We start from the raw sequence: 27,615 nt of genomic DNA, 5'->3' as shown, positions 1-27,615 counted from the left end.
CCAACCTGGAATTTTAAAAAGGCCGTAAAAAGGGAAAGATCATTTATTGTTTTCAAAAAATTTTTGAAACATTGGTTTACCCTTTTTTAACAAGGTAAGTTTACCAACCAAAACAAAAAACAAAAAACTGACAAAACACAAAACTTTTTTTAGCCCCTGATGATTTTTTATTTTTTTTTTAAAATTTAAATTTACTAATAGATTTAATTTAAGGGAGGTGTGTCGTACAGATCCAAAAAAAAAACCTTTGGGCGGGTTTCTCTTCCAATTTTCTTTAATTATTTTTTAGGGTTTTTAATTCCCCCCAAAGGTAAAACTTCAGGAAATTTAACCCGAATCTGGGAAAATTTTTCCCCTTATTTCAGGGATTGGGAAAAATCCCAAATTTATAAAAAAAAATCCCAATATTTCATATAAAATTTCAAAAAAAACAAAAAAAAAAAAAACGTGACCCAAAACCAAAAACCACTTTTTTTTTTTTTGCCCCAAGAAAAAATTGTATTTTTTTTAAAAACAATTACCCCCTGGCTAAACCTTTTTAAAGGGTAAAATGGGCCAAAAACCCAAAAAAGCAAAAAGTTTTAAAATTCTGTACCCAAAAAAAACCACCCCGTCCTTTGGGGGCTTTTTTTTCCAAGGGTAAATTTTTGCTTTTTTTTAAAGGGGGCCCCCGGGACCAGGCCTAACATCAGCAGACATGCTTGCACCATATGGCAGGGCTAAAAGACAGTTTTGTCTAAAAGTACCCTTAAGCTAGTAGAGCAAGATACAAGATATTCTCTGCTGAAATATCATTTCCCCCTAAAGAAAAAGGGAGAGGAAAAAAAACTCACAAAAGAAGGACTTTGTGGCAGTACATACCTAAAGAGCAATGATGCAGGATTTCCTTCGATCTGCACTAAGCTCTTTGTCATCTGAGTACCTCTACTCATTAATGGTCTTCACATATTTACAAAACACCATATTTACCATTTGTTTCCTATTTTAAAAATGCAACATTACATTAATAGAAGAATGAAAAATAAAAATTAAAAGAAATGTTACTGATAACAGGAACTAACAGATACTGATACAGACTGAACAGGACGGACACCTGCTCACACGAATGGGGAACATACAGTATGATATTAATGGACATTGAGGTGGTGATCATTATTATTGCTGGGAAAAGCTGGCACCTGCTTCTTGTTCTCTGGTTCACAAACCCAAGTCATTCCTCTCACCGGCGGCAATGCACATAGTTACATTAGTGTGCCAGTCACAGTGTGCCAGGTGCAGAGAGGGAATCAGTGGCGGCACAGTGCAAGAGGGAAGGGGGGGGTGAAGGTCACAGTGAGTGGAGTAGCGAAGAGGCGGCTGCTGCGTCATCAAGGTGCTTGGGCCGGTACAGGCTCCCCCTACCCTCTGCCCAACTCCACCCCCGTGATTCTGAGGGTGGAGGAAGAAGTGGGGTACCCCCCTTTTCCTCTCCGGCCCACCTCCTCTTCCTCCAGGCCAAAAAGTTCTTCAAATCCAGGGGTGCATATGCCCACCCCAAAACTCTATCTTCGCTGCCGGAATCCCTGTGTGCCATCAGGGCCCGTCGGCTGCCTGATTACATTATTGGGTGGCCTGATGTCGTCTGTGTGAATGCCAACACGAACTGGCCTGATAAAAAGGAAAAAAAACAAACAAACAAAAAAGAATGTCTGAATTCCCTTTACTCAAGAAAGCAGACACCCAGTAGACAATAATGTAGGAGCAACAAACAAAACAAAAATTCCACCCACTTTTACTAATTGAGCATTCAAAAACTGGATATATTCATCTTCAATTTTAGAGTATTACCACATTATGTCAAAGACATCCAGGCTCTTAGTATACCACTGATGGGATAAATAAACTGAAAAACATATCTGTCTACTCTCCCGTTTTTTGATCCTGTTTTTTCTACTGCATGCTACTACTACAGCTAAAACAACATGGGAGGAACCAACCATGAATGTGACACCAGTTCAAATGTATTAATGCATATGCTCACTCACTCTAACTGACATGTTCTGGGGTAAGCCGCAACTATGCAAACTACAGAAAGAAGGCATTTGCACAATGACTAAGATGAGGTCTAACTACCATTGGGGGAAACTACAACTGATGGAACATTGCTCCCTCCCATAGATAAACAGCTCACTTTATTATAAAAAAAAAAAAAAATATGTACCTGTCTGCCACTATGGGCTTATCTGGCTCCTCTTCAGGACTTGCACTGCCAAGGATTCGACGGCGAGCCTCTGCATATTCAGCTTCCCTCTGAGCCAAGGTTTTGACAGGAGCCACGGGGCGCTGGGCAGGACTAGAGGTACCCAATGACCCGTTGTGCGATGGTCTCTTAAGAATTCGAATTTGTGGAGGAGGAGCAGCAGGAAGAGAATCGTCCTGAATCACAATGGGGGTCCTCAGTGGCGATCTTAGCTTTCTAGAATAAAAGCAGCTTCTATTAGAGAGTACTCAATTTTACATTTTTTTTATTTTTTTAAACTGCATGTAGGAATGTCAAAGTGCAGAACCCCACCTGAAAAAATGCCAACCTCACTTCTTTCTTTTACAGAGAAAGAGAATATGATTCATGCAACATGCTAAATGTGTATGAACACACTGAATATTCCTTTGACAATAAAGTACAACTTGCCTTTCTATGTAATATTAGAAAAGTCAAATATGAAACAAAACCAAATACACTTTAACAAGTACAGTGCCATTAAAAAGTATTTGCCCCGTTCCTTATTTCCACTATTTTTGCTTATGCCTAACACTTAATTGTTTCTGACCTCCAAAAAAATTTAGTGTAGTACAAAAGACAACCTGAGTAAGCACATGGTTTTTAAATGATCATTTGATTTAACGAAGGAAAAAAGTGCACAACGACCAATATCACTTATGTGACAAAGTAAATGCCCCCAAAAAACAATTAACACTTGGTTGTGCCACCTTTAGCAGTAACAACTGCACTCTCTCACAATAACAGGAGATCCGTTTTTGATACTGCTACAGAATTGTTTTAATTGAGACACTTTTTTGACTATGAATTGCCCATTTAAGGTCCCGCGACAACATCTCAATCAAGACTTTGACTAGGCCACTCCAAAATGTCTATTTTTTCTAGCCATTAAAACATGGACCTGCAGTTTTGCTTTGGATCATTTTACTGCTGCATTACCCAACTGCACTTGAGCTTCAAATAACAGACTGATGACAGGACATTCTCCTTCAGGACTTTCAGATTGCCTAGGCCCGAAAGCAATAAAGCATCTACACAACTCTCTCTCTCTCAACCACCACCACATTTGTCTGTATGCATGATGTTCTTATTGTAAAAAGCTGTGTTAGCTTTACACCAGATGTAACTGCAATCATGTCTTCCAAAAACGTTCCTCTTTTGACTCATTAGTCTACAGAACAATACTTCAAAAGTTTAAGGGTATTCAAGGTATTTTTTGACAAATGTTACATGAGACTTCATGTTCCTCTTTTTTCGTAATGGTTTTTGTCTTGCAATTCTCCCCTTGGATGCCATTCCCATGTCTTTCCAATGGTGGAATCATGAATGCTGACATTAATTGAGCCAAGAGAGGCATGCAGATCTTAAGATGTTTGTTTGGGTTCTTCTGTGATTTCCCGAAAGTTTCTATGCACTCTTGAAATAGTTTTGCTAGACCAGCCACTTCAGAGCAGACTTAACACTGTTCGAAGTTTTCTCCATTTGGAGATTATGGCTCTCACAATAGTTCGCTGGAGTCCCAGGGTTTTTACAGACTGCTTTGTAACTCCTTCCAGACTGACTGACATACTTCAGCAACTTCCTTTCTCAGGTCTGCTGGAATTTCTTCTGATGGTGGCATGGTATGCTGCAAGTTGAGACCTTACAACTTACTTCACATTGCTGGAACGGTTCTATTTAAGTGATTTTTTAGATTCAGTAGGAATAGCAGCATTCAAGCTTGGGAGTGTCTAGTCTAATTTAAACAGTTATATTGGTTCATTGGTTAATTGAATGTTATATATGTTGGTGAGCTTTTTATCCTTCAATAAATCAAACAATCATTTAAAATCTGTGTATTATATTTACATTTGTATTATACTCAATTTGTTTGGAGATCAGAAACAATTAAATGTTATAGGTAAGCAAAAATGGAGTAAACCAGGACGGTGACAAAAACTTTTTCATGGCGCTGTAAGTAATCAATAACATATCATTATGCTCTTGCCATGTAGTAAGACTGACTTAATCTCTGCTTCTGAAGATTATTTACTAATGCCTCTGTGTTATGCAACTTCCCTCTGACCATTTAAATTTTGAACAATGTGAACAGAGCTCCAAAAACATACAGTGATAGTTGTTACTCTCAATTCAGAAAGAATAGTCTGATGGAGTTAACTCTTTTTAAGGCAGTTTCACATTAAAAGACTTCTAGACAGAGGGGATGTCAAACCTATAGGACTGTAGTTTCTGATCTCATTGACCGATTATGTCGACTTACACAACTGGCTTTCGATGGGAATGTCAAATTATGCATCTGCATGATGAGTTTTTAGCACAAATTTACACTTCCAAAGTATTGTTAGATTGCCCCTTTTTCTGATTGCCAATAACATGCTGCTCAACAGAGTCAATAAAAATTTAAAACAGTTTAGGAGTACAGCGAGTTCATCTGTATTCCTGGCCGTGTTTTTTTTTTTTTTATTTTTAAATATCATGTTATGTAAACCATGAGACATCAGACTGACAAGTCTCTGTTTTGTTGTAAGGTTCTTAACACCTGCACTCCTTATGTCTCACAGCTACATTATATGCATTGTACTTCCAGGCAAGTGCTCATCGGTTTTCACGACTGTTTGTTTGATTTTGCTAGGGCAAATTGAAGTTAGACTGCATCATTGTATATGCCAAAATCGACTGCTGGTCTCATCTTGAAATTAATATACCTACTCTAAATGTATTATGTCTACCACCAAAATTACTTGATTGAAAACATTGTCCTTATATGAGAGCAATTTTAACCAATTAACTTTTACTTTCATTCACAACGTGCTACAGAATCAGTTGATCTATTGTATGCTGCATTGAAGATTAATAATTTTCAGTTCATCACAGGGGTATGTGCATTCAATTTGTACTCCTATAAATAGTACTCTTATAAAATGTTTTTCTTCCAAATACAACACATTTTAATATCTGATTATTATTATGTTCCAGTGCTCACTTTTCCTTTTTTTTGCACTGCTTGTTCATATTTAAATTCTTGGGCACGAGAAAGCATTCCTTGGCTTTGCTGGAAGAAAAGCCTTAGAAAGTTCTTTGTTTACAGTCATATCTAGAAATTGAGGGGCAAAACTCTTAGGTTGAGTTGGATTGTTTCATTTTATCAAAACCAACGTTATCCTGAAGTTACAAAAAGTGCTACCACACCCTGGGACTTTTGAGTTGCTGTCCTCTAAGACTTTACAAACTCCAAACTTCTGTACACTCCTACAACATCTGGAAAAATTAACAGCCAGAGCACTTTGTGGCAACAAAGGAATTATGTGCACAAGTATGCCTCAAACAACACTGCAGTAAAAATTTTAAAAGGCAGCCCACACATTAGATCGGGGTCCTCAGCTCCGGTCCTGGAGGGCCACAGTGACTGCGGTTTTCGTTATAACCCTTTTCTTAATTTGTGACCCATTTTTGCTCCTAATTAACTTCTTTTGAATTAATTTTATTTGACTTGCTCTTGTAAACTCAGACCCTTTAATTGGTTCTTTCTCATTATTTAGCTGCCATGCAATAATGAGATACAAAATGAACCAAAACACGACCAGCAAACTGTCCATAATACAATATCTGAAAATAAAGAAAGGTGAAAGTCTCAGGAATATTGATATGCTCAGGTCACCAAAGCATTTTAACAGTGTGCTCTTAGAAAAGAGAAAAATCAACAATTCTGGAAAAAGTATGCTATTGCACAATGAAAGCAGCAGCAAGACATGGAATTAAAGAATTAGTTTAATTAACAACAAGACTAATTAAGCTGGTTAGAGTGAAATTGGTTGGAGTTTGAGGCCCTGCCTTTGTTGGCTCACTCACTTCACATTTCATATCTGTGTGCGTGCCATTTAAGGAGAGAAATGAGAGGAACGCTGAAGAAATTTAATGGAACAAATCTTAAAAACACAAGTCAAAAAATTACTTCAAAAGAAGCTAATTAGCAGCAAAAACAGGTCATTAATTAAGAAAAAGGTTAGAATGAAAACCTGCAGCCACTCGGGTCCTCCAGGACTGGAGTTGGGGACCCCTATATTAGATGTACAGACAGAAATTAGTTTTTCCAAGTAGAATTTATGGTAATAATACCTACCACCATGATTACAAAGTGACAGAAATAAGATAAAGAAAGAAAAACTGTTTTCTGAAACTTTAATGTCTATAAATCACTTTTTAACAATATTTCTCTTTGGTATGATGAAGGCCACATAACCTGAACTGCTAATGTGTACATTTAATAATGAGAATGATCCTTTACTTGCCTCTCTTTTTGTGTAATTCTTAGTTTTTCTTCAAGACGTCGCTCTATTTCCTGGAATTAAAGCAAAAAGAAAGTAACATTTTAAAATATCACTGCACTTCGCTGGGAGACCTAAGGCATAATTTACTTTCTTTGACGTGATGAGTCAAAAATGACTGCACACATAATTTCCATACAAGACTGCATAAACAAAATCCTGTATAAATCTGACATTCATTTTTATGTCATCACTAAGTAACAAAGTGATTGTTAGACCAAAAGAGACGTGTTACTAAGATAGGCACAGGTTTGATGTGATCCTAAAATTAATTAGGCAGGTTTGAGAATGAATGTAACCGTTATGTAAAGTAGTGCTAGGCATACAGCTTCAGAGCTTGACAGTCCTGAATTAGATCTCTAGCCCATATTATGTTTGTGTTTTGTATTCATCTTCTCATACCAAATCAGCTCTCAGCATTCTGCAGGCACACTAAAGACACATTAGGCCAACTAAGGTGTCAGAACTGCCTTTATATGAGTGAGACCTGCAATGGAATGGCATTTTACAGAGGGATTGGTCTGCTGCCTTGCAGTCAATGGTTCTCAGTTATTCGTAATTTCCTTTCAAACTACACTGAAATAAGAGGGTATTAGGTAAAATAACAGGAAATGTATTATTGTTATCGCAGGCTATATGTCCATTTAGCAAAACAGACTTTCATATTAATGTGGAAATGACCTCAAAACAGAAAAAGCAGGATATGTGGTATAATTACAATCAGGTCTCAGAGATGCACAAATCAGCAAAGCCCTGAACACAGCCAGAAGGTTTCTTTTGTGTACCATTAAATTCTCAAAGAGTGATCTATACCCAGACAGTTTATTAACATTTTTTAAATTAAAGTACTGCAGGTTTTTATTTTATTTATCTCAAATAGCAAACTACTTTCTGGTTTGTGCTTCATGTTTTAGGTCACTACTTTGGTGTTAGTTCTAGCTGTTAAATATTGTTTTGTTTTTGATTACCCAGTCAGTTTCTTAAAAATGTGGAGAGTGCTTAATGAGGGGGAAGGAAAAAAAAACCTTGTATTTTAAAGATAGCACAGAAACGGTGCCTGACCCTGCAAACCTGAAATGTAAAATAAATTGAATAACTTCAAGTTGTTAAAATAAATATTGTTTCCTAAAGATTTTCAAAATAACTGAAAATCCAAAATTAAATAAATTCTCCCCCCTCCACCGCATACCTATTTTGAAAACCAAATACATCCACAAAAACAAAACAAGTCTAATCTGAATTTATTATCGTACAAAAATATATTACTTTTTTCTACCCTTTAGTTATTTTTAATCACCTTCCTGTGACAGTCTCATCTAGTTCTGTTGGATTATAAGTTACATATAGGGAACCCTGACCACAAAATATCCTTATTGCTTTCTTTAGCATTTTCACCTTATATTTTTACACAACAAAAAGCACTGCTGGTAATGCAACTGTAATATGCATCTTAAAAGCTTACATTTCATTTTGCTGCCAAAATGTAGGCTTTATGAAGATGCAATGAATGCTTTCAACTACTGCTTTTAAGAAATCACACTAAACAAACTTCTTTTTGGATTGTCATATAGATCCTCACTTTCCAATATTATAGTAGGTTAACAAAATAACACTTTTAACAATTGTAATATAAAACAGAGTCAACAGTAATTACATTAAATGTAAAACAAATACTGCATGAAACAGTATAAGTAATTAATAGGAGAAACCTCACTAATGAAAATATGATTATGCCTTATTATTCTAGAAGCAAAGTCTTCAAGCTGTAACCAGTAAAAAATTAATTTGAATTTTAACCAGAACCTGCAAAATACTGATCATTTATTATATTTTTTATGTTAATCCATATATATCGCTATAAAAAATACATGGTTGACAGACTGACCAATAAAAAAACTATTTCCCACTTAACTAAAAACTGAAATTTGGCTGGAGTAGGTACCTCTGTAAGTACTCCTAAAATCTCTAAAATGTTTTGACTGAAATTTAGTAAGGTTGTAGAAAAAAAGTTAGCCAACACTTTTTTTTTTCTTTGTTGATATTTGTTGGTAATAACACTGTACTGAGTGGACACATTGCTGACAACAATCGCATGGAGAAATGGTGTGTGCTACTTTATGCAAATGAAGAAGTCAGCGAAGTGAAAGGAGCAAAGTTCTGCTAAGCTCAAAGAAGTTGCATTTAGCAAGCATGCTATAAAAGCTCAACTGCTTGTTAGATGCTGTGACTGTGATTGTAGTTAATTCTGAGTAGCTGATCCAGTATGAAAGAAGTTTATTATATATTCCCCCCACTCTTTATCTTATCTGTGACCTTGTAGTAAATACCTACATGGGGACTACAATTCATATCTGCTATTGTGCGACTCCAGACAATTTCATCAGCGTGAACTCACAAAGTTTACATACAGTAAGAGCACTGACAAAAATGACATTCATCTAAGTCATCTAAGGTTGCAAATGTTGCACTTTTTCTTTTGGTTTTCTCTCTCTCTCTCTCTCTCAGCCTCATTTGATAAGAATTTTGTTTTCTCACTGGGTTAGAGGTTTTACCTTAGAGTACATCCTTTTTCTCATCTTGGATTGTGGTTAGGCATGGTCGATTTACAAAAGGCACATACCCCCATATACTTTAACCATTCTGAGAAATGTGTTGCTAAACCCTTCAAGACCAACCAAGCAACCAACCAACTAAGTTATCAGTACATAGAGTTGTGTTTCTGTAGAAAGCAACAACTATTGTCCACCTTTAATTCATCATTAAGTTTGTAAAGCACCATTTTTCCTATAGTTGATTGAGATGTTGTTTATCAGGATGCCAATATGAACAGAGAGAAAGCACAGTGCTTCTGGGCGAAATGAATAACTTTTTTTTGTTGTTGCTATACATTTATTCAAACTTACCCACTGTATACTCAGGCAGTACTACTTTTAGGCTTTGATGCTATAAGAGAGTCGCGCTTTTTAGCTTTGTATTAATGAACTTTAAATCAACTTTGTGACATTACCAAATATTTCTATTGGTGATGTCATTTAATACAGAATTCTGCTGCAATTTCTTTACACCAGCACCACCAAAGACTGAATGTAAAATGTTCAACAATAAGCAGCTTAAGTGAACTAATATTAGCCCCTGGTTAAAAAAAAAAATTAAATACTGTTTACAGAAAAGTACTTAATTACACAGCATTTCGGATACATCTGATTAACCACCAGCACAATAACCACTGACTTAATGAATTTCCTGGGCAAAGCACAGGAAAACAGACAGATAATAAAATCATGCGATGCTGCAATCCATTTTTACCTTTTCTTCTGCTGGCAGGGTTTCAATGCTAGTCAGCCATGTGAACGCTTTACATTAGAATATACTTTGGGTAGATAAGGAGCTGCCCAACACAAAACCTGCAGAGTACTTTCAGTATATACATTGTCCCTTGTAGGCAAAGTGTGAACACTGCACTTATGGGACCAAATAAGTTCATAATGAAACACATCTCACAAGAAAGCAGAGGATTTCTAGACCTGTCCTCTCCTCCTCGATTTACAACTGTACTAACCTAATCCTTCCAAACAATCACCAGATATGACTTTGTTTGGCAGGTAGTTTTCAGCTAGTCTTAGAACTACCAGTAATGCACAACTTTTTGAACTCTACATTATAATAGTGATCTGCATAAGCAGGATCCACAGGAGTCTCTCATAGCAGCACTAGAGGCAAAGCAGAAAAGACCCCTGGATGAGTCTCTGGCATTTACTGGCACATTCACAGTAAGACAGGGCCACAAATTTACCTTTCTTGCACTTCCTTTTCCATACCAAACTGGTATGATATACACTCTACTATAAAAACTGTACAGCATGATGGGCTAACAAGTGTACTTAATAATTAGAATAAACATTTTACTTATGTTGATTGCAAGTTATTTTGGATAAAGACATCAGCTAAATAAAAATGTTGAACATCTTACTGATTAGTACAATAAAACATTTAGTAAACTGCATAATTTGTCAAAGACTCAGTTTCCCTATTGATCTAACAATGGTCCTAAAGTGCTGCCAATTGTTAATAGCTCATTGCAGATGGGGATTGTTCTTAAATGCTTTAAGCATGTAGTGCTTCAACCCCTGTTAAAAAAGATAAACCATAATCCCTTGGTTCCTTTCCTAATAGCTTCCATTCCATTTCCAAATTACCATTTCTCGCTATAGGTTTAGATAAAGTTGTTGGTACCCAGCTACAGGCTTTTTTGCAGCACATCAATATTATTGATAAGCTTCAGTCAGGAATCAGAACATTTCACAGCACAGAATCAGTGCTGCTAAGAGTGAAGAATGATCTGCTGCTGGCAGCTGATTTGGGGAAGTGCTCAATGCTAATTTTATTGGATTTGAGGGCTGCTTTAACACGGTTGATCATGACACTCTGATAAACAGGCTTGAGCATTGGGTTGGTATTTGGGGTACTGCTCTCAAGTGGTTTGCAGATTACCTCAAAGGCAGGATGTTTTTCTGTACATGTGGGAAGTTCATCATCTCCTACTGCTTCGGTAACCTGTGGGGTACTTCAGGGGTCTGTTTTAGGGCCAGTCCTCTTCTCGTTATATATGTCACCGTTCTGCTCTATACTAAACAACATCCCGTAGCATTGCTAGGTTGATGATACCCAAATTTATTTCCTGCTGCAATCAGGTGAAATCGATTCTGTGACAAAGCTTTTTAATGGCTCAGAGATGATATAAAACACTGGATGTCACCCAACTTCCTGAAGTTAAATGAGTCAAAAACTGAAGTCATTCTATTTGGTCAGCCTACTGTTACATGAAACATTGTTAGCACACTAGATCCATTTGTCCTGTACTTAAAGCCATGTCCTAAAAATCTCGGGATGATCATGGATTCAAATTTGAAATTCGACAAACAGATAAACACTGTGGTAAAGAGGAGTTTTAAAAGTCAAAATCTCTCTTTATTGCGGTGGGCTGGTGCCCCGCCCCAGATTTGTTCTTGCCTTGCGCCCTGTGTTGGCTGGGATTGGCTCCAGCAGACCCCCATGACCCTGTATTAGGGTATAGCGGGTTGGATAATGACTGACTGACTGACTGACAAGACTCTAATTAGATTTCTGACGAGACAATACTGAAACATAGATATCTCTAATTCTCAATTTTGACTACTCAAAATTATCTTAAAAATGATTTCAAGTCAAAACTGCATTTTAGATTTATTAAAAATTTAATCTTACTATTCAGAATTTTACTATGACTGATCAAAGGAAGGCAAAGTAAAAATATAAACATGGCTGCTTAGCTCAAAAGGAAGGCAGAAATACACAAAGCATAAATATCCACAATGGAGAAAATAGGGTCACAACCTTAAAAACAAACCGGCTGGCACTAAATGAAAGAAGTCCTTTCACCAATGGATAAAATGAAACCAAATTAAAAAAAAGTAAATAAGTGCAACCAGCAGTCCTGAGAAACAAGAATCAAATTTAACACATTTAAACATCCTTCAGCTAAATGTTATTTAATTATTTGAACCTTTCTTTTGTGTTTCAAAACAAAATTTTCTATAAAACGCAAACTTGATTAAAGAGCTTATGACAAAGTTGAGGCTTCATTAAAAAAAATGTAGCTACTAGATAAAGGAAAAAATGCATAGAAGAGGAACAGTTACTTGTGAACCTGCAGGCACAACAAGATAAACAGAACAATGGCTAAGAACATCAGCAAAGGCGTAAAACGCAGTTGACGAAGAATATTCAAACTAGTAATGTCATATTAAAACTAAGAAAGCCACATCATGCAGCTCAATCTACCTGCACAAGCAAAACTATAAGGCTTAATGTCTATCTACTGTAGCAGTGTTCTTTTGTTATGCCACCAGTTCAACTTTCTAAAATTAAATCCATAAAAGGCCTATTCTAATAAAAGCATCAGAGTTTTTGTCAAACGTACCCAAAATTAGCTATAATGAAAAATAAGTAGCCCATCAGAATAATAATCCTGCTAAAATTTCAAGTTCCCAAGGAAGCCTTGCAGCCTTGGAGTCCACGACTATGGTCTGTCCTATACATAACTCAGTTTATTAAATTATTACCTTTCATTTAAGTATACAGCCAATTTTAATATCCATTATACTGGTTTGTAAATAATTTACAAATCATACAGAACTTAAATGCTTATACTTTAGGGCAGACAATGCAATCACAACATGCAGACCTGCTTAAAATTACAAGTATAAATAAAACTAGAATGAAATAAGACAGGTGAATGATGCAGTCTATTGTTATGTTGCATTGTATTTTTTTACATTTTACTAAAAAGGGTAAAGATTTAAGGGTTTGCTTCCCTACTAGATACTCATAGCTTATATATGAAAAAAGAATTCCAAGTGATTTTTATTTTATTTTTTTTTATCTAAAACGGAAGCAAACCCTATTATGTTTTTAGGAGTATATCAAGGTAGGATGGCTGAAGCCTGTGTATATGTTGCTTTTTTTTTTCTACAATATTGGCCAAGACCACTGATGTTGATCTAAAAGGAAACATGATACTATATAACATGTTCCTTGAAAACAATACCCAGACCCAACTTGCATTAATTTTTCTAAAATCTTAATTATAACATCAATTGTGAGGTTTCTCTCACTTACAAAAGAATTGTGTGAGGAAAGTATTTTATATACTAGTGTGGATAGTAGACAGCAGACAGTATACACTGCAGACATATGGACAATTCTAAAGAGAGAGCTGCAGCCTGGGAATAAGCGTGCAATACCACTCAGGAGGAAAGGTTACCCAACAAATGTCTGGAATGTCTACCCTATGAACACAAGGAGGTTACTGGAAAAATTCCCCCCAAATGCCAGCACAAAACATTTCTGTGGAACGGATATAGCAAGGGAGGACAGGCACATCAGGGTGATCTGGGTCTCTGACATCTAACTTAGGCCCAGGGGGATCCGAGGTCACCATAGGAGATGGAAGAGGGAAGATCACAGGAATTTCAGGGAATATTCTTGACCTTTGAAGTGGTGGTTCTGTCGATTTCTCAAGAACTAGCCACAAGGTGGGGTAAAAATGATGGTACTTTATCAGTGTTCATCAAAGCTCAGGCTTGGGAGGGTGAATAGGACAAAAAAGGATTGAAGAACAGAGTTTGGAGGAAAATAGGTGGCTGCTCATATTTGTGGAATTTTTTTTTTTTTAAATGGTGGAAGTTAATAAAGTGCACCAACTGTCAGGTACGGCTCACAATTCATGCATTTAGGTCTAGTGTGGGAGTGAGGGATTCCTTTCATTAATTTTTTTAATGATTACCAAAACTTTGTGTTCTCCCACTGTTTGTCCTTGCCTAACTTCTTGTTTTTAACATAAGTGTTATTCAAAAAATGCTTTGGGACTTACATTTTGAAAGGTATGTAAATTACATTATAGATTGTAAATGACATTATAATATTTTTAAATTAACAATAATGTTCCAAACTTGGATACAAGGAAAAATATTAATCTAAATGCTAAAAATGCAGACTTTAATGTTATCAAACTAGACATTTACATTTCTGAGTAGTTTAAGAGAGTATATGTAACAAAGTGCACAACTAAAATCCCAGTTTCCAATCTCTAATGAGCAATCCAGTTTCTTTAATGAAAAGAATTTAATGCTGCTGTTAGACGGTAAGACCTATATAACAACTCTTCACAGGAAAAGCCAAAGCAAGATTCCAAGACTGGTCACCCAAGAAGCAACGCCCAAAACCCACCCATCCCTTTTCAAGCTTTCCTAATCTAGTTCAAGGTCATATAGAGCTAAGGGGTCCATCAAAGCAACAGTCATGTGGAAAACAAGAATCAGTCCTGGGTGGCGCTCACCCAAGGCAATTTATAATCATGACAAGTGAACATAATGTTGCTGCTTTTGGAATATGGAAGGAAAAACTTAGTACGCTAATTAAAAACTCACACAGACAAGAAAAAAAACATGCAACGTCGATATGAATGGTGAATGAACTGGAACTGAAAGAGTTTCTAAGCATTGTCAGACAGGAGTGACAATCATTCCATCGTAAGTTTCTTAAGCATGGGAAAGGTGCTATATAAATAAAATGTATTATTATTTACAATAATCACCAAAAATCACCAAAAGCTAGAAGTTGATCCAGATTTCAATTAATGTCCTACGAAGCAGCTATTTCAATATGCAGACTTAGCACAGCCTTTGAGTGAGAATCACTAAACTGAGTATTACAAAAATGGTGCTACTTTTTCCCTAATTTTCCATTACATTACAAAAAATTGTACTTTTGAACTAAATACTTTACACCTATTCTCATTTACAATGGGTACGGAAAGTATTCAGACCCCCTTCAATTTTTCACTCTTTGTTATATTGCAGCCATTTGCTAAAATCATTTAAATTAATTTTTTCCCTCATTAATGTACACACAGCACCCCATATTGACAGACAAAAAAATAATTTTTGAAATTGTTGCAGATTTATTAAAAAAGAAAAACTGAAATATCACATGGTCCTAAGTATTCAGACCCTTTGCTCAGTATTTAGTAGAAGCACCCTTTTGAGCTAATACAGCCATGAGTCTTCTTGGGAAAGATGCAACAAGTTTTTCACACCTGGATTTGGGGATCCTCTGCCATTCCTCCTTGCAGATCCTCTCCAGTTCTATCAGGTTGGATGGTAAACATTGGTGGACAGCCATTTTTAGGTCTCTCTAGAGATGCTCAATTGGGTTTAAGTCAGGGCTCTGGCTGGGCCACTCACGGACATTCACAGAGTTGTCCTGAAGCCACTCCTTTGATATTTTGGCTGTGTGCTTAGGGTCGTTGTTCTGCTGAAAGATGACCGTCGCCCCAGTAGGGGGTCAAGAGCGCACTGGAGCAGGTTTTCATCCAGGATGTCTAAGTACATTGTTGCAGTCATCTTTTCCTTTATCCTGACTAGTCTCCCAGTTCCTGCAGCTGAAAAACACCCCCACAGCATGATGCTGCCACCGCCATGCTTCACTGTGGGGATTGTATTGGACAAGTGATGAGCAGTGCCTGGTTGTCTCCACACATACCGCTTAGAATTAAGGCCAAAAAGTTCTATCTTGGTCTCATCAGACCAGAGAATCTTATTTCTCACCATCTCAGAGTCCTTCAGGTGTCTTTTAGCAAACTCCATGCGGGCTGTCATGTGTCTTGCACTGAGGAGAGGCTTCCGACAGGCCACTCGGCCATAAAGCCCTGACTGGTGGAAGGCTGCAGTGATGGTTGACTTTCTACAACTTTCTCCCATCTCCTGACTGCATCTCTGGAGCTCAGCCAAAGTGATCTTTGGGTTTTTCTTTACCTCTCTCACCAAGGCTCTTCTCCCCCGGTAGCTCAGCTTGGCTGGACGGCCAGCTCTAGGAAGGGTTCTGGTCGTCCCAAACGTCTTCCATTTAAGGATTATGGAGGCCACTGTGCTTTTGGGAACCTTAAGTGCAGCAGAAATTTTTTTTGTAACTTTGGCCAGATCTGTGCCTTGCCACAATTCTGTCTCTGAGCTCTTTAGGCAGTTCCTTTGACCTCATGATTCTCATTTGCTCTGACATGCATTGTGAGCTGTAAGGTCTTATATAGACAGGTGTGTGGCTTTCCTAATCAAGTCCAATCAGTATAATCAAACACAGCTGGACTCAAATGAAGGTGATCTCAAGGATGATCAGAAGAAATGGAAAGCACCCGAGTTAAATATATGAGTGTCACAGCAAAGGGTCTGAATACTTAGGACCAGGTGATATTTCAGTTTTTCTTTTTTAATAAATCTGCAACAATTTCAAAAATTATTTTTTTTGTCTGTCAATATGGGGTGCTGTGTGTACATTAATGAGGAAAAAAATAATTTAAATGATTTTAGCAAATGGCTGCAATATAACAAAGAGTGAAAAATTGAAGGGGGTCTGAATACTTTCCGTACCCACTGTATCTGCAAATGATATCAACCATTCAAAATGCAAACATGTTTATGAAGCCAATGTAAACAGTACCTCTTCTGATTATGACGAAAGGGATTTTTTATGCCAAACATAACCCTATCTATCATTTCTGCTAGAACACGCTAGTATGGGGCTTATCAACTTAATGTCAACAAATATAAAAATCATAATGATTCTATAAATATTAAAAAAAAAAAAAATCATATTTGGCAAGGACATGCCATGTTATCATGATTAAGTTCTCAAAGAATAAAAAAAAATCCCTGCACCAAAGAATAAATAAGCAAGATCATATCAGTGTGATGTACTCTAAATCAGGCAGTATTAACTTTGAATAAATACATCCTAATGACTCTTGAAAAGGATAATGTTCAAAACTGACAACAGAAACAGAACTTTTAAAATATAATCTATGAGCTCATCCAATTCATTAAAGTAAATTATTTCCAAATTATAGAGTCTGAAAATATATCTACTTCGGTTTTCATGAACAAAATGAAAAAGTCCTGAGTATAATTTAATCTGCTACATGCATTCACAGGATGCCTGACGTAAGGTTTTTAAGAGGTATATCTTTACTAAGAGCAACTATCCAATCAAAGATATCCTGCATAATAATTGTGGAAAAGGCCATCCAGGTTGTTTTTTTTTTTTTTTAAACATTTGTTCATTGTCTTGTTCTGCTCCTGAAGTGTGATGGCAAACATATGAATGCACCAGGCTGGCTCAGGGAAGAGGATGATATGGTTATGGTTAGGGCTGGGCCATATTATACCTTTCACGGTAATACCGGTACAATGTTAGGCAATGATAAGAAAATGAAATATTGCGATAGAATATGGGTAAACTTGCGCATGCACAGTGCCTTTGTTTTCATACGCACATGGCAGAAAAAGCATGGTGGCGATGGAGAATGAGAAGGGCGAAAGTGGATCGTTGAATGAAAGAGATGAACCAGAAGTGGTTTGTAAAAATGGTGCACCTTCAGTGGTGTTGAACTGGTTTGGTTTTTGCCCGTCAGATACCCAACAAAGCACAATATTTTGTAGAAAATGCAAGCGGGCCGTCGTGAAGGGAGGAAACACCACAAACCTATTTCATCATATGAAGCAGAAGCACTTGTTGGAGTACAACAAAGCTGTTAAAGCACGTGAAGTGGCGCCCGCTTCAACTAGCGTGGTGGTGACACCAAAGAAGCTGACTCAACAAACAATCGGCGTAGCTTTAAATAGCTGCACGCCTTATGACAGAAGTAGCAAAAGCTGGGGGGAACTAACTAATGCAGTGACGCATTGTTTAGCCATTGATATGATGCCCATTCAGAGTGTGGAAAGAGAAGGTTTCATAAAGATGCTTAAAAAGTTCGATCCACGCTACAAGCTGCCCACCAAAAAAAACTTCTCTAAAGTTGCCTTGCCTGCTTTATATGAAGAGGTCCATACGGAGGTGTCAAATGCATTATCTTCGGTTGAGTTTTTTGTGTCCACCACGGACATGTGGTCAAGCCGAACATCAGACCCCTACATGAGCCTCACAATACACTACATAGACAAAGACTGGAAGCTACAAAACAAGTGCCTTGAAATAAGTTTTTTTCCCCCTGAGGACCATACGGGGAAAATTTAGCCAAAGGCTTAAAAGAGTCCCTCAGTTCTTGGAATCTTCAGGAGGAAAAACAAGTGTGTGTGACGACCGACAACAGGGCCAACGTTGTGAAAGCTGTCGCACTCAACAACTGGACCAGACTTTCATGCTTCAGATATCGCCTGCACATTGCAATAGGTTAGTTAATTATAACGTCAGATTAAGCATTTCTTGCATTAGTTTATATGATGGTAATAATACTGTTTTAATTAATCTTTAGTTGTCTTTAAAAATGAACAGGCAGGCTGGATGTAGGTAGTTGTGCTGCATATATATATATATATATATATATATATATATATATATATATATAATGTGTGCGTGTGTGTGTGTGTGTGTTATACACAAAACTTTAATGTCACACATTCCACACCGCATTAAAACTCAAGAGATTGTGCAATTTTATTATATGACTTATTTATTTGGCACACTGCAGTTTTATGTTGCAAAGCAACTCTTTTTAAGTTTTGTGGATATTATACATGGTTATGCTCAGAATATGTCAGCCCATTTCCACTGGAAATGCCTTTTGGTTAAACTGTCAGCAAGGAATTTGCATTTGCACTGTTAAATTTTTATATAGCTTTAATGCACATAAAAACAGCTGCTTATTTAAGTGAAAATAAATTGAAGGGTTTTTTTGCACTAATAAAGTTGGGGAATTGTAAAGTATTTTGTCTCGCATCAATCATATCGTTATCACAAATGTTCAAATGGTGATAACTACAATTTTCCTGAACAGACAAAATCTACTGTAGTTAAACCTCTAGGAGGTCTGTAAACATTCTGTAAACGCAGGTAAAATAGTGGGGTTTTTTTTCTCCTCTTTGATTTTCACCTATATTGCACAAAGCATCACAATCATGTCTGGAAAGGAAGACCATGTTGCTTAAGAATTGGGATGTGTTCTTTTTGCATTTGCACAACTATATACAGGTCAAGCCACGTAACCTGTAAAAACTTTAATGGACAGATGAAGAAAAACAGACCCTACAAATGACAAAGGCCTGTGTTCTTGATAATGACTTTTCTCACAAAGCTCTTAGGGCCAGTTTATACTTCAAGCTCTGAGCACGTTTGTACACGCAGATGGCTGCCACAAGTTCCCAGCGTTCATTTGACGTGTCCTCTGAACATTTCTACAGAAATTGACGTGACATGCACGAGATGAAGTTCCAGCAAAAAATTTGGGGGCACAGTGTGTTCAAGTTGGAATGTGATGTCAGAGTCTCTGTTTACTATTAACATGCGACAGCAAAACACTCTGCAGATACTACAGGTTGAATGTGCGTGCTTTGATGTTTGATGAATGGTTCAATGTGGCAAAGCAAAATGTTGACATACAAATGTATTTGTGGTGCTTTTCTTTTCAATCTTTGCATATTCCCCGTCATAATGATGCAATACATTTTAAGTCTCATATACCATCTTCTTTGCCATTTTTTTTTCCTCTTTAATTTTGTAGTTTATTTTGTCATTAAAGTAGACCGTCATAAACGTCATCTTAAAACCATTCCCCCCCAACCTTAAAAAATTGCGGCCTTTTCCAAAACTTAAACATTTTAATAAATGCTAAAAATGTTTTAATAAGAAAGGTTTTGGGGGGAAAATTTAAACGGGTCGGGAAAAACTGGGGGCCACCCAACGCCTTTTTTACAGCAAGGTTTTCACTCCCCCATAACCCATTTTGTGCCCCTTTTCCCCTTAATAGCATTTTTTTTTTGTATTTACAACTAATGGGGCGGGTTAGGGGTGGGCAATTGCAGTTTCCGGCCCCCAATTTAAAATAGGAAATTCCCCCACCCTGCAAAAAAGCCACAAATTTGGGGGAACGCCAGGCCCCCAAAACAGATCTTTAAACCCAAATTTTTTGGGATTACTATTTCTCCTTTTTTCCCAGTATGGAGAACCCCAAAGAGAATCATTAAAGTCATTTTTAAATAATGAATACTTTTAAAATTAACAAATTTGGCGGTAAAAGTGAAAAAATGGTCAAAATGCCTTGGGAGGTTAAAATTTCCGCCCGGAGTTTTATGTTTTCCCATAGGGTTTCACTGGCTCGGGTTTTTGAAATGCGGTTTGGAATTTTGTGTGCTAAAAAACATAAGTATGGTGTCTTTTTCCCCTTGGGTACTGGGCCCCATCCAATTTTTCGTCTTTGGGTGGGGAAAGAAGCTTTGGTTAAGGATCAACATAAAACCACCTTTTTAAACACTTTTGGCAAGATTTTTTGGAATTTTAGGGATTTTAACAAAACAAAAGGTTTTTACAATTTTTTTTTGAGGTTAAACAATAAAAAAACGGTACAGTATTCCCCTCTGCTTAAATAAAAAAATTTCGGGGAAAAAATTTGGGCTTGAAAGAATCCAGCTAGTAAAAACCCTTTTTAATAAATTTTTTTTTTTTTTTTTTTTTTTTTTTTTTTTTTTTTTTTTTTTTTTTTTTTTTTTTGGTTTTTTTTTTTTTTTTTTTTTTCATTTTTTTTTTTTTTTTTTTTTTTTTTTTTTTTTTTTTTTTTTTTTTTTTTTTTTTTTTTTTTTTTTTTTTTTTTTTTAAAAAAAAAAAAAAAAAAAAAAAAAAAAAAAAAAAAAAAAAAAAAAAAAAAAAAAAAAAAAAAAAAAAAAAAAAAAAAAAAAAAAAAAAAAAAAAAAAAAAAAAAAAAAAAAAAAAAAAAAAAAAAAAAAAAAAAAAAAAAAAAAAAAAAAAAAAAAAAAAAAAAAAAAAAAAAGTAGTAAAAACCCCTTTTTTTTTTTTAATTAAGGGGGAAAGGGGGAAAACCCCCCCCCCCCACAACCTTTTTTCCCAAAAAAAACCTTGCCCAAAAAAAAAAAAAAAAAAAAAAGGGTGGGGAAAAAAAAAAAAAAAAAAAACAAAACAAACCCCAAAAAAAGGCAAAAATCTGCCCTTTTGTGATGCTTCAGAGGAATCAAAAAGTAGAGATCAAGACATAAGGGATACCCATTGCCTCCCAAATGCACCATGAATCTCACCTTTTGCCAAACACTTAGCACTGTAGTTGGCCTAAAGTGCGTGTCTCCTGGTAAGGTGAAAACAATGTTACTTGAAACAATCTTGATATCACAAATTTGCATGTTTAGAGAAAGAAATGATTTTCTACTAAAGGTTCTGAGGTTAGTTTATAGATGTTTTAATTCTAATTCACCTTGTTTGCACTTTGAGCTACTGTTTGTATGAAAATGTGCTATATAAATAAATGTTGTTGTTATTTAACTAAAACCAATCAAATCAGAAATATCAAACCGCATGAATACTTTCTTTGACTATCGTTGGGCTACAGTCACTGCACCTTCTAGTAACTGAGCAGCTTACTGACCATGCATTTATTCTTAGTGCAATTCCAGGACATTACAAAAAAAAAACCTCCACCAAGAGGAAGCTTCACATCACCTCCTAAGCTGGCAAGAACATATATAAATTCTCATGCAAGACTGTGTGCGTTACTCTTTTTGAGTTAGCCAGCGTAAGTGTCACAAGCTCTTCTCACTCGTGAAGAAAGTTTTAGAAATCAGCCCCATAGTGTTAGGCCCTGACCTATTCACAGTTTACAGCTTGTTCCCATAATAAAATTTAACAAAGTGTTCATACTTTTGTTTATAGTAGCAGGAGATGTGTTGACGTTTTCCTTGTGTCAAACTTTAAATATTAATTATGTAGTAACTTAATAAGGAAGGTAATTTCAATACCTTCCACACCTGACGAATGCAAAAAGAGTGGGAGAAACAACAGTAAAAACAACACTAAAGGCAATCTGCTGCCAGTATAGGCTCATATAGTTTGGCTATTTTTAAGTGTACCACTCAAGTTTGTTTAGGTTTACTGTCTGAAGAGGCAGGTGCCAAAGAGAACAGAGACTGAATCCATCCGAGGTACTTAGACTTCTTTTAGCTAAAGTTAGACCTCTTATCTAACTGAAAAATGCAGAGAAATTAGTTCACGCATTTGTTTTCAGTCGACTAGATTACTGTAATGCTCTCCTCTCAGGACTACCCAAAAAAGACATAAATCGTTTGCAACTAGTGCAGAATGCAGCTGCTAGAATCCTAAGTAGGAAAAGAAAATCCGAGCACATCTCTCCAGTTTTGATGTCACTACACTGGTTACCTGTGTCATTCAGGATTGACTTTAAAATTCTGCTTATGTTTTATAAAGCCTTAAATAATCTCGCTCCATCTTATATATCAGAATGTCTGACACCTTATATTCCAAATCGTAACCTTAGATCCTCAAATGAGCATCTCCTTAGAATTCCAAGAGCAAAACTTAAAAGAAGTGGTGAGGCGGCCTTCTGCTGCTATGCACCTAAAATCTGGAATAGCCTGCCAATAGGAATTTGCCAGGCTAATACAGTGAAGCACTTTAAAACACTGCTGAAAACACATTATTTTAACATGGCCTTTTTATAATTTCACTTTAACTTAATCCTGATACTCTGTATGTTCAATTCATCAAAATAACTATTCATGGTGGCTCTAAAATCCGTACTGACCCCTACTCTCTCTTCTGTTTCTTTGGCCTGCGCCACCTCCACCTACTCAAAGCATCACGATGTTCCAACAATTATGGATGGATCAAAAGCTAAAAGTCTACGTGACCATCATCATCAAGTCTTTCCGTGAGAACCCTAAATCCAAAGTGGACCGTTTCATTTATGTTAGGTAGAATGCCCAGAGGGGACTGGGCAGTCTAATGGTCTGGAATCCCTACAGATTTTATTTTATTCTCCAGCCGTCTGGAGTTTTTTTGTTTTTCTGTCCACCCTGGCCATTGGACCTTACTCTTATTCTATGTTAATTAATGTTGACTTATTTTATTTTCTTACTGTGTCTTTTATTTTTCTATTCTTCATTATGTAAAGCACTTTGAGCTACTTTTTGTATGAAAATGTGCTATATAAATAAATGTTGTTGTTGTTTTACATGTGCATAATAAATATAAAGAAAACAAATAATAAAAAATGAATACCAGGCATCAAGCTGTTTAATGGTTAGGATGCAGTGGACCACAAAAACTGTAATTATTTAAAAGGGTTAAAGCATATGTGTCACAAGAATACCCACAAATAAAATGTGGCATTTTATGTATTTGCCTTATATTGATCCTGCATGTAACCACAGCAAAAATAGCAGTAATTGACTTTTCAGCTCAAATATTTAGAAATGACATCATATTAATTATTCTTATGGAATCGTTCTGCAGTAAAACATCCATTAATTTGTTAGGTAATAACAGATGTTAAAAATATACATTTTTTAAGAGATAAACTGATCTTATTAAGTTTACCGTTTGTACATGAGAAAGACTTGAAACAATGCGCAAAAATAATAATACTCTAATAACTTATAGGGCTAGAAGGTTATGACAATGACCCACTAAAATTTAACACGTGAAGAGGTTTTTTAAAAAAGGCCAATTTTAACCAACATTAAAAAAATGTTTCAATACCTACACACATGAAAAAATAAAAGACAGGAAAAAAATTGAAAAAAAAAACTGATGAAACAAAAGTCTTTTAATTTAAAGAACTGAACATGCGCTTTAAAATTGGTTTGCAAGCCACCTCCTACAAGAAATACAGTAAATAATATTTTTAGGCAAGCAGACTGTTGTTTAATATTGAACTAACAACCAAAAAGTTGGCACAAGTCTGACATTTTGAAGTTACTCTGTAGTTAAAACAGCACAACTAAGTTATTACTAAAAAGTCAGATTTTACGCAATACAGGTAATGAGTGTTATTATATATTTTTGTTATGGTAATATATATTAAGTTTGTACATTTTTTTTTAATTTGTACCATTTTTGTTGGTCTTTTTTGTACAAATATTATCTATTCAGTTATGTTAACCTCAAACTGTGATGAAGGGGTGTGATTCCCAAAATATCTTGGTTAATTGGTTACCTGCAAAACATATATTTATTTATTTATTAACTTCCTTTATCATTATCAAAAAAAAGTTTTCTTCAATATATATTTCAGATATATGCCAATTGTTTTTTGTTGTGTAACGAAAATATAGTTTGTTTTAGATGTGTGGAATATAGTTGTAGTTATTTCTCCATTTCATCATTACTTTTTCATCATTTTACTTACACTTAAATGAAAGTTCAGCAATAGTATCAAAAAATAGCTGTCAAGTAAAGTTCACATTCTGATTCAATGATGTCGAAGAGAGTTTATTTTAGTGTGGTGTTTTTGCATGTGTCTCTACAGTTTGGTCCAGTACTTATCTCAAAATCCCTCAAAACAGTTTGACCTATATTCAACGATAACTGTGGTAGATAAGGTTTAATTTAAATGTGACTCATGCTGTCTGCTCTGTTTAATCATGGGACCAGGCCTATTGATTTGCAAAATTTCGGCCCAAGTAGTTTTTGAGATACAAACACAATATCGAAGTTATATGTTGTGTTGTCACAATTTAATTCCAAACACAGAATCAAAATTTAATGTGATATTGACAAAAAGGTAAAAGCGAAAAGAGACTGAATATATGGACATAGGTGATATGACAGAAGTATGTAGATATTGTTTGGCTTTAAACCTTAAGTCAGAGACTTGTAGATTGTCTAATTTTTGTTGCCATCAGGGAAAAGTAGTGTTTCTTCTCAATGAAGAGGCCTATTCATGAGAATTAAAAGTTTTGTTGTTTGGTGAAAGAGAAATCCACATACGCGAGTGGCAGAGATGCAAAGTTACTGGTGCGTAGCGCAGGCAGGGGATTGGCAAGCGGGGAAAGCAAGTGCTTAAATAAAATGGAGTTAGTGTAGGGTTGCAGCAGCACGTAGGTTAACAACAAAAAAAAAGTTAAAGATTATTTCCATGCTGAAAAGGAAAGGCAGTTAAAAACAGTTATTCAGCTGTACAGCCTTTATTGGGTAAGCAGGTGAAAAGGTAGCATATAGAAGGGGAAGGAGGGAACAAAGTCGATGTGGATGAAAGAAGTACAGGTGAGAAAAAGCTGGCATTAGAGGAGATGAAACATGAGATTAAGAAGTATCGTCGGTCATTAAGATCTGGAGAAATGTGTGGACTTAGTGTGAGAATAAGCTCAGCTTCTATTTCTCTTTTAAAAGCGTCTTTAAAGCCTTGCAAAGGTATACAAACAGAAAGATCAATGCAGCTATAATCAAGTGTTCTGCAACTGGCTTTGTAAGGTCTTTAGTTTTAAGTCTTGAACATGCTCTCTGAAACCAGTTTGTAAGATGTCTCGTACACCAAATGCAGTAAATATTTTAGGCACGTATACTGTTGTTTAATAATTAATTTACCAGAAGGAGCAGATTCAATGGTATTGTTGGTGACATATTTACAAGAGGCACTGTGGCACCTGTTATAGCTGAATAGTGCCTAATGGGGAATGTGGCTTTTCTCTTCTGTATTTCTGTAAATACACATGTACGCAGACAAGGAGGCACACGAAAGAACACATCATGTAAACACGCAGACTTGTGCCCCTTTTTGCCCTAACACAACACATGCTAGATGATGAACAGGAAGAAATTAACACACATTGACCTGGCGTAGACTAAGGCATTATGCCACCCCTGAACCAATCTGACAGTCTGCGCAGCGTATTTGCTTCACTTGATCCAATGTGATGAGGTTTTTAACTTATTACTGAAGTTGTTCATTCGATTCAATTTCCTGTTCATTTTATTGTGCATTTATCTGTGCACATAAGTTGCTCATGCACTTCATTACTGTTTATATTATAATACAATCGATTATATTGTAAAATCTTATGCTAAGTGATTTCCTGTGGAATCGACTAAAGTGAAACTGACATAAAAGTACTCTGTGGGCCATTCCATAACGATTTTTTCTTGTTTTTTTTCCCCAAGTTTTTATATATAATCATAACTCGTTTTTTTCCCATTATTGTTGTTAACAGGTGGTCTTTTTGAGAACATGTTCATGTGTTACCTAAGTAGTACTTCAGGTTTTCTTGTGTTGTGCTGCATTAGACGGCGTTTGTATAGAATAAGTCGCTGACGTCTGTTACTTGACTCCAACAGAGATGAGATTTAGGATGTCCTAAAATGGACACCGTAGTGTATTTTTACGCTCATCATCTATGCAAACATTAAAAAAAAAGTGAAAGGGTCTCATGATAGGTGCTTACTTAGTCACTCGGCGGCACAGTGCACCGAACTAGTAAACTGGAGTCTACCTATCCCTTCCAACACCAGACCCTATGCCTTCTAGATCCGTTCCCCGTTAGCTACCAAATAAGGCCAGGCTGCATTTACCCACGTGCGCCGCCGGACCGCGCGCTGATCCAGGAGATCTCCAGCGCTCGTTTGCTCCTTCGCAAGTATACACATGTGTGCCGGCTTCCGTAGCAGATTTGCTTTACCGAATACCTCTCTTAATTTCGTCACATTTGCAACCGGTTAGAGATCAACACACGCGCGGAAAGTATACCTTTCCGCTGGAAGGGAGTGAAACCGACGAAGTGAAAGCGCGCAGTCCGCTCGAGGTATGCTAAAGTCAAATGCGTCCCTTTTGTTTTTCCTGAAAATAAAATGAAAACCAACAAAACAGAAACCCTTTTGTGGCAGAAAGAATGCCAAGTCCAAGTAAGACATTTGAAACTAAAGGCGCCGCCTTCTTATCCAAACGACTGCATGGCCCTTTAAGTTACGGCCTACTCTCGCCAGCCGTGGTCCCGGGTTGTTTTATATACCAGTTGGGGGGTTTACAGAACCGAACCCATAACCACCCCCTACATTGCCCGCTACACGATCCCAATTCAGTATTCACCATGGGACTTTCATCATTGCCAAAAGAACTTATACACCAGTGTTCCTAAAAGCCGAACGTTTGCAACGATACCTTCAGCACCTACCCCGCTATCGGCTGCCTCCTCCCAGCTTTCCGCAACCTCCTCATCTTCCATCTTCCAACCCTCCCAAAGCGCAAGGCCAGTCCGGCTCTGCTGCGCAGGCGCAACCGCTGCACTGACCGCGCAAGGAGAGTTGGGAAACGCGTTCTCGCCAGTGCTGCCATGGCAGAGGGCCGTGTTGTGTCAACATGTTCAAAACAAGCAGAACGGTGTCCGCCCAAATAACCGAGGAGTGGCGTCAGCATTGAGTATTCCTTAACGTCTTCATCCGCAACAGGATTTCTAAAAAACACTGATATACCATCGGTTTTCGGTTGCTGTAATGTGAAGGATAAACAGTCGACTTCAGGTGCATTTCAGTGACATGTCTGTTTTTAGTTTGTTATTGCGTGATCGTGCTATTGCGCTGTTTTTGATAAATGGACAAAGAATAAGTTTCATTACCGATTTTTCAATAAATGAGAAGTGCAGACCTCCCATTCTTCAAACATGATGTTTGCGTATTAGTCATATATTAGGAAATTATTTCGTGTACCAGCTT

At 36.5% G+C, this 27,615-nt stretch overlaps 1 protein-coding gene across 2 annotated transcripts; it reads right to left on the bottom strand.

Moving 5' to 3' along the window:
• Window positions 1-811: 811 nt before the first annotated feature.
• Window positions 812-27,338, bottom strand: szrd1 (SUZ RNA binding domain containing 1). 2 transcript variants are annotated; one of them, XM_039755438.1, is made up of 4 exons: window positions 27,078-27,196; window positions 6,547-6,596; window positions 2,201-2,455; window positions 812-1,647 (listed from the first exon to the last, which is right to left on the bottom strand). In XM_039755438.1, exons 1-4 carry the CDS (start codon window positions 27,126-27,128, stop codon window positions 1,542-1,544), a joined length of 462 nt encoding a protein of 153 aa, XP_039611372.1. In that variant the 5' UTR covers window positions 27,129-27,196; the 3' UTR covers window positions 812-1,541. The 2 variants fall into 2 exon arrangements, with proteins under 2 accessions (XP_039611372.1, XP_039611371.1); XM_039755437.1 differs by lacking the exon at window positions 6,547-6,596 and having other exon boundaries at window positions 27,078-27,338.
• Window positions 27,339-27,615: the final 277 nt, after the last annotated feature.

The sequence above is a fragment of the Polypterus senegalus genome, chromosome 6 (assembly GCF_016835505.1).
Source record: "Polypterus senegalus isolate Bchr_013 chromosome 6, ASM1683550v1, whole genome shotgun sequence".
Lineage (NCBI taxonomy): Eukaryota > Metazoa > Chordata > Cladistia > Polypteriformes > Polypteridae > Polypterus > Polypterus senegalus.
The sequence above is the reverse complement of the archived record's forward strand: the minus strand, read 5'-3'. Positions and strand labels throughout refer to the sequence as shown.

Bases quoted from the DNA above. Each gene is read 5' to 3' on its own strand.
- szrd1 (XM_039755437.1), bottom strand. From the start codon at position 27,319: ATGCTGACGCCACTCCTCGGTTATTTGGGCGGACACCGTTCTGCTTGT. The intron at 2,456-27,077 runs GTAGGTGCTGAA...CTTTTATTCTAG, and splicing joins AGGAGGCAGCCGATAGCGGG to AAAGCTAAGATCGCCACTGA. The intron at 1,648-2,200 runs GTACATATTTTT...CCTTTTTATCAG, and splicing joins AAGCCCATAGTGGCAGACAG to GCCAGTTCGTGTTGGCATTC.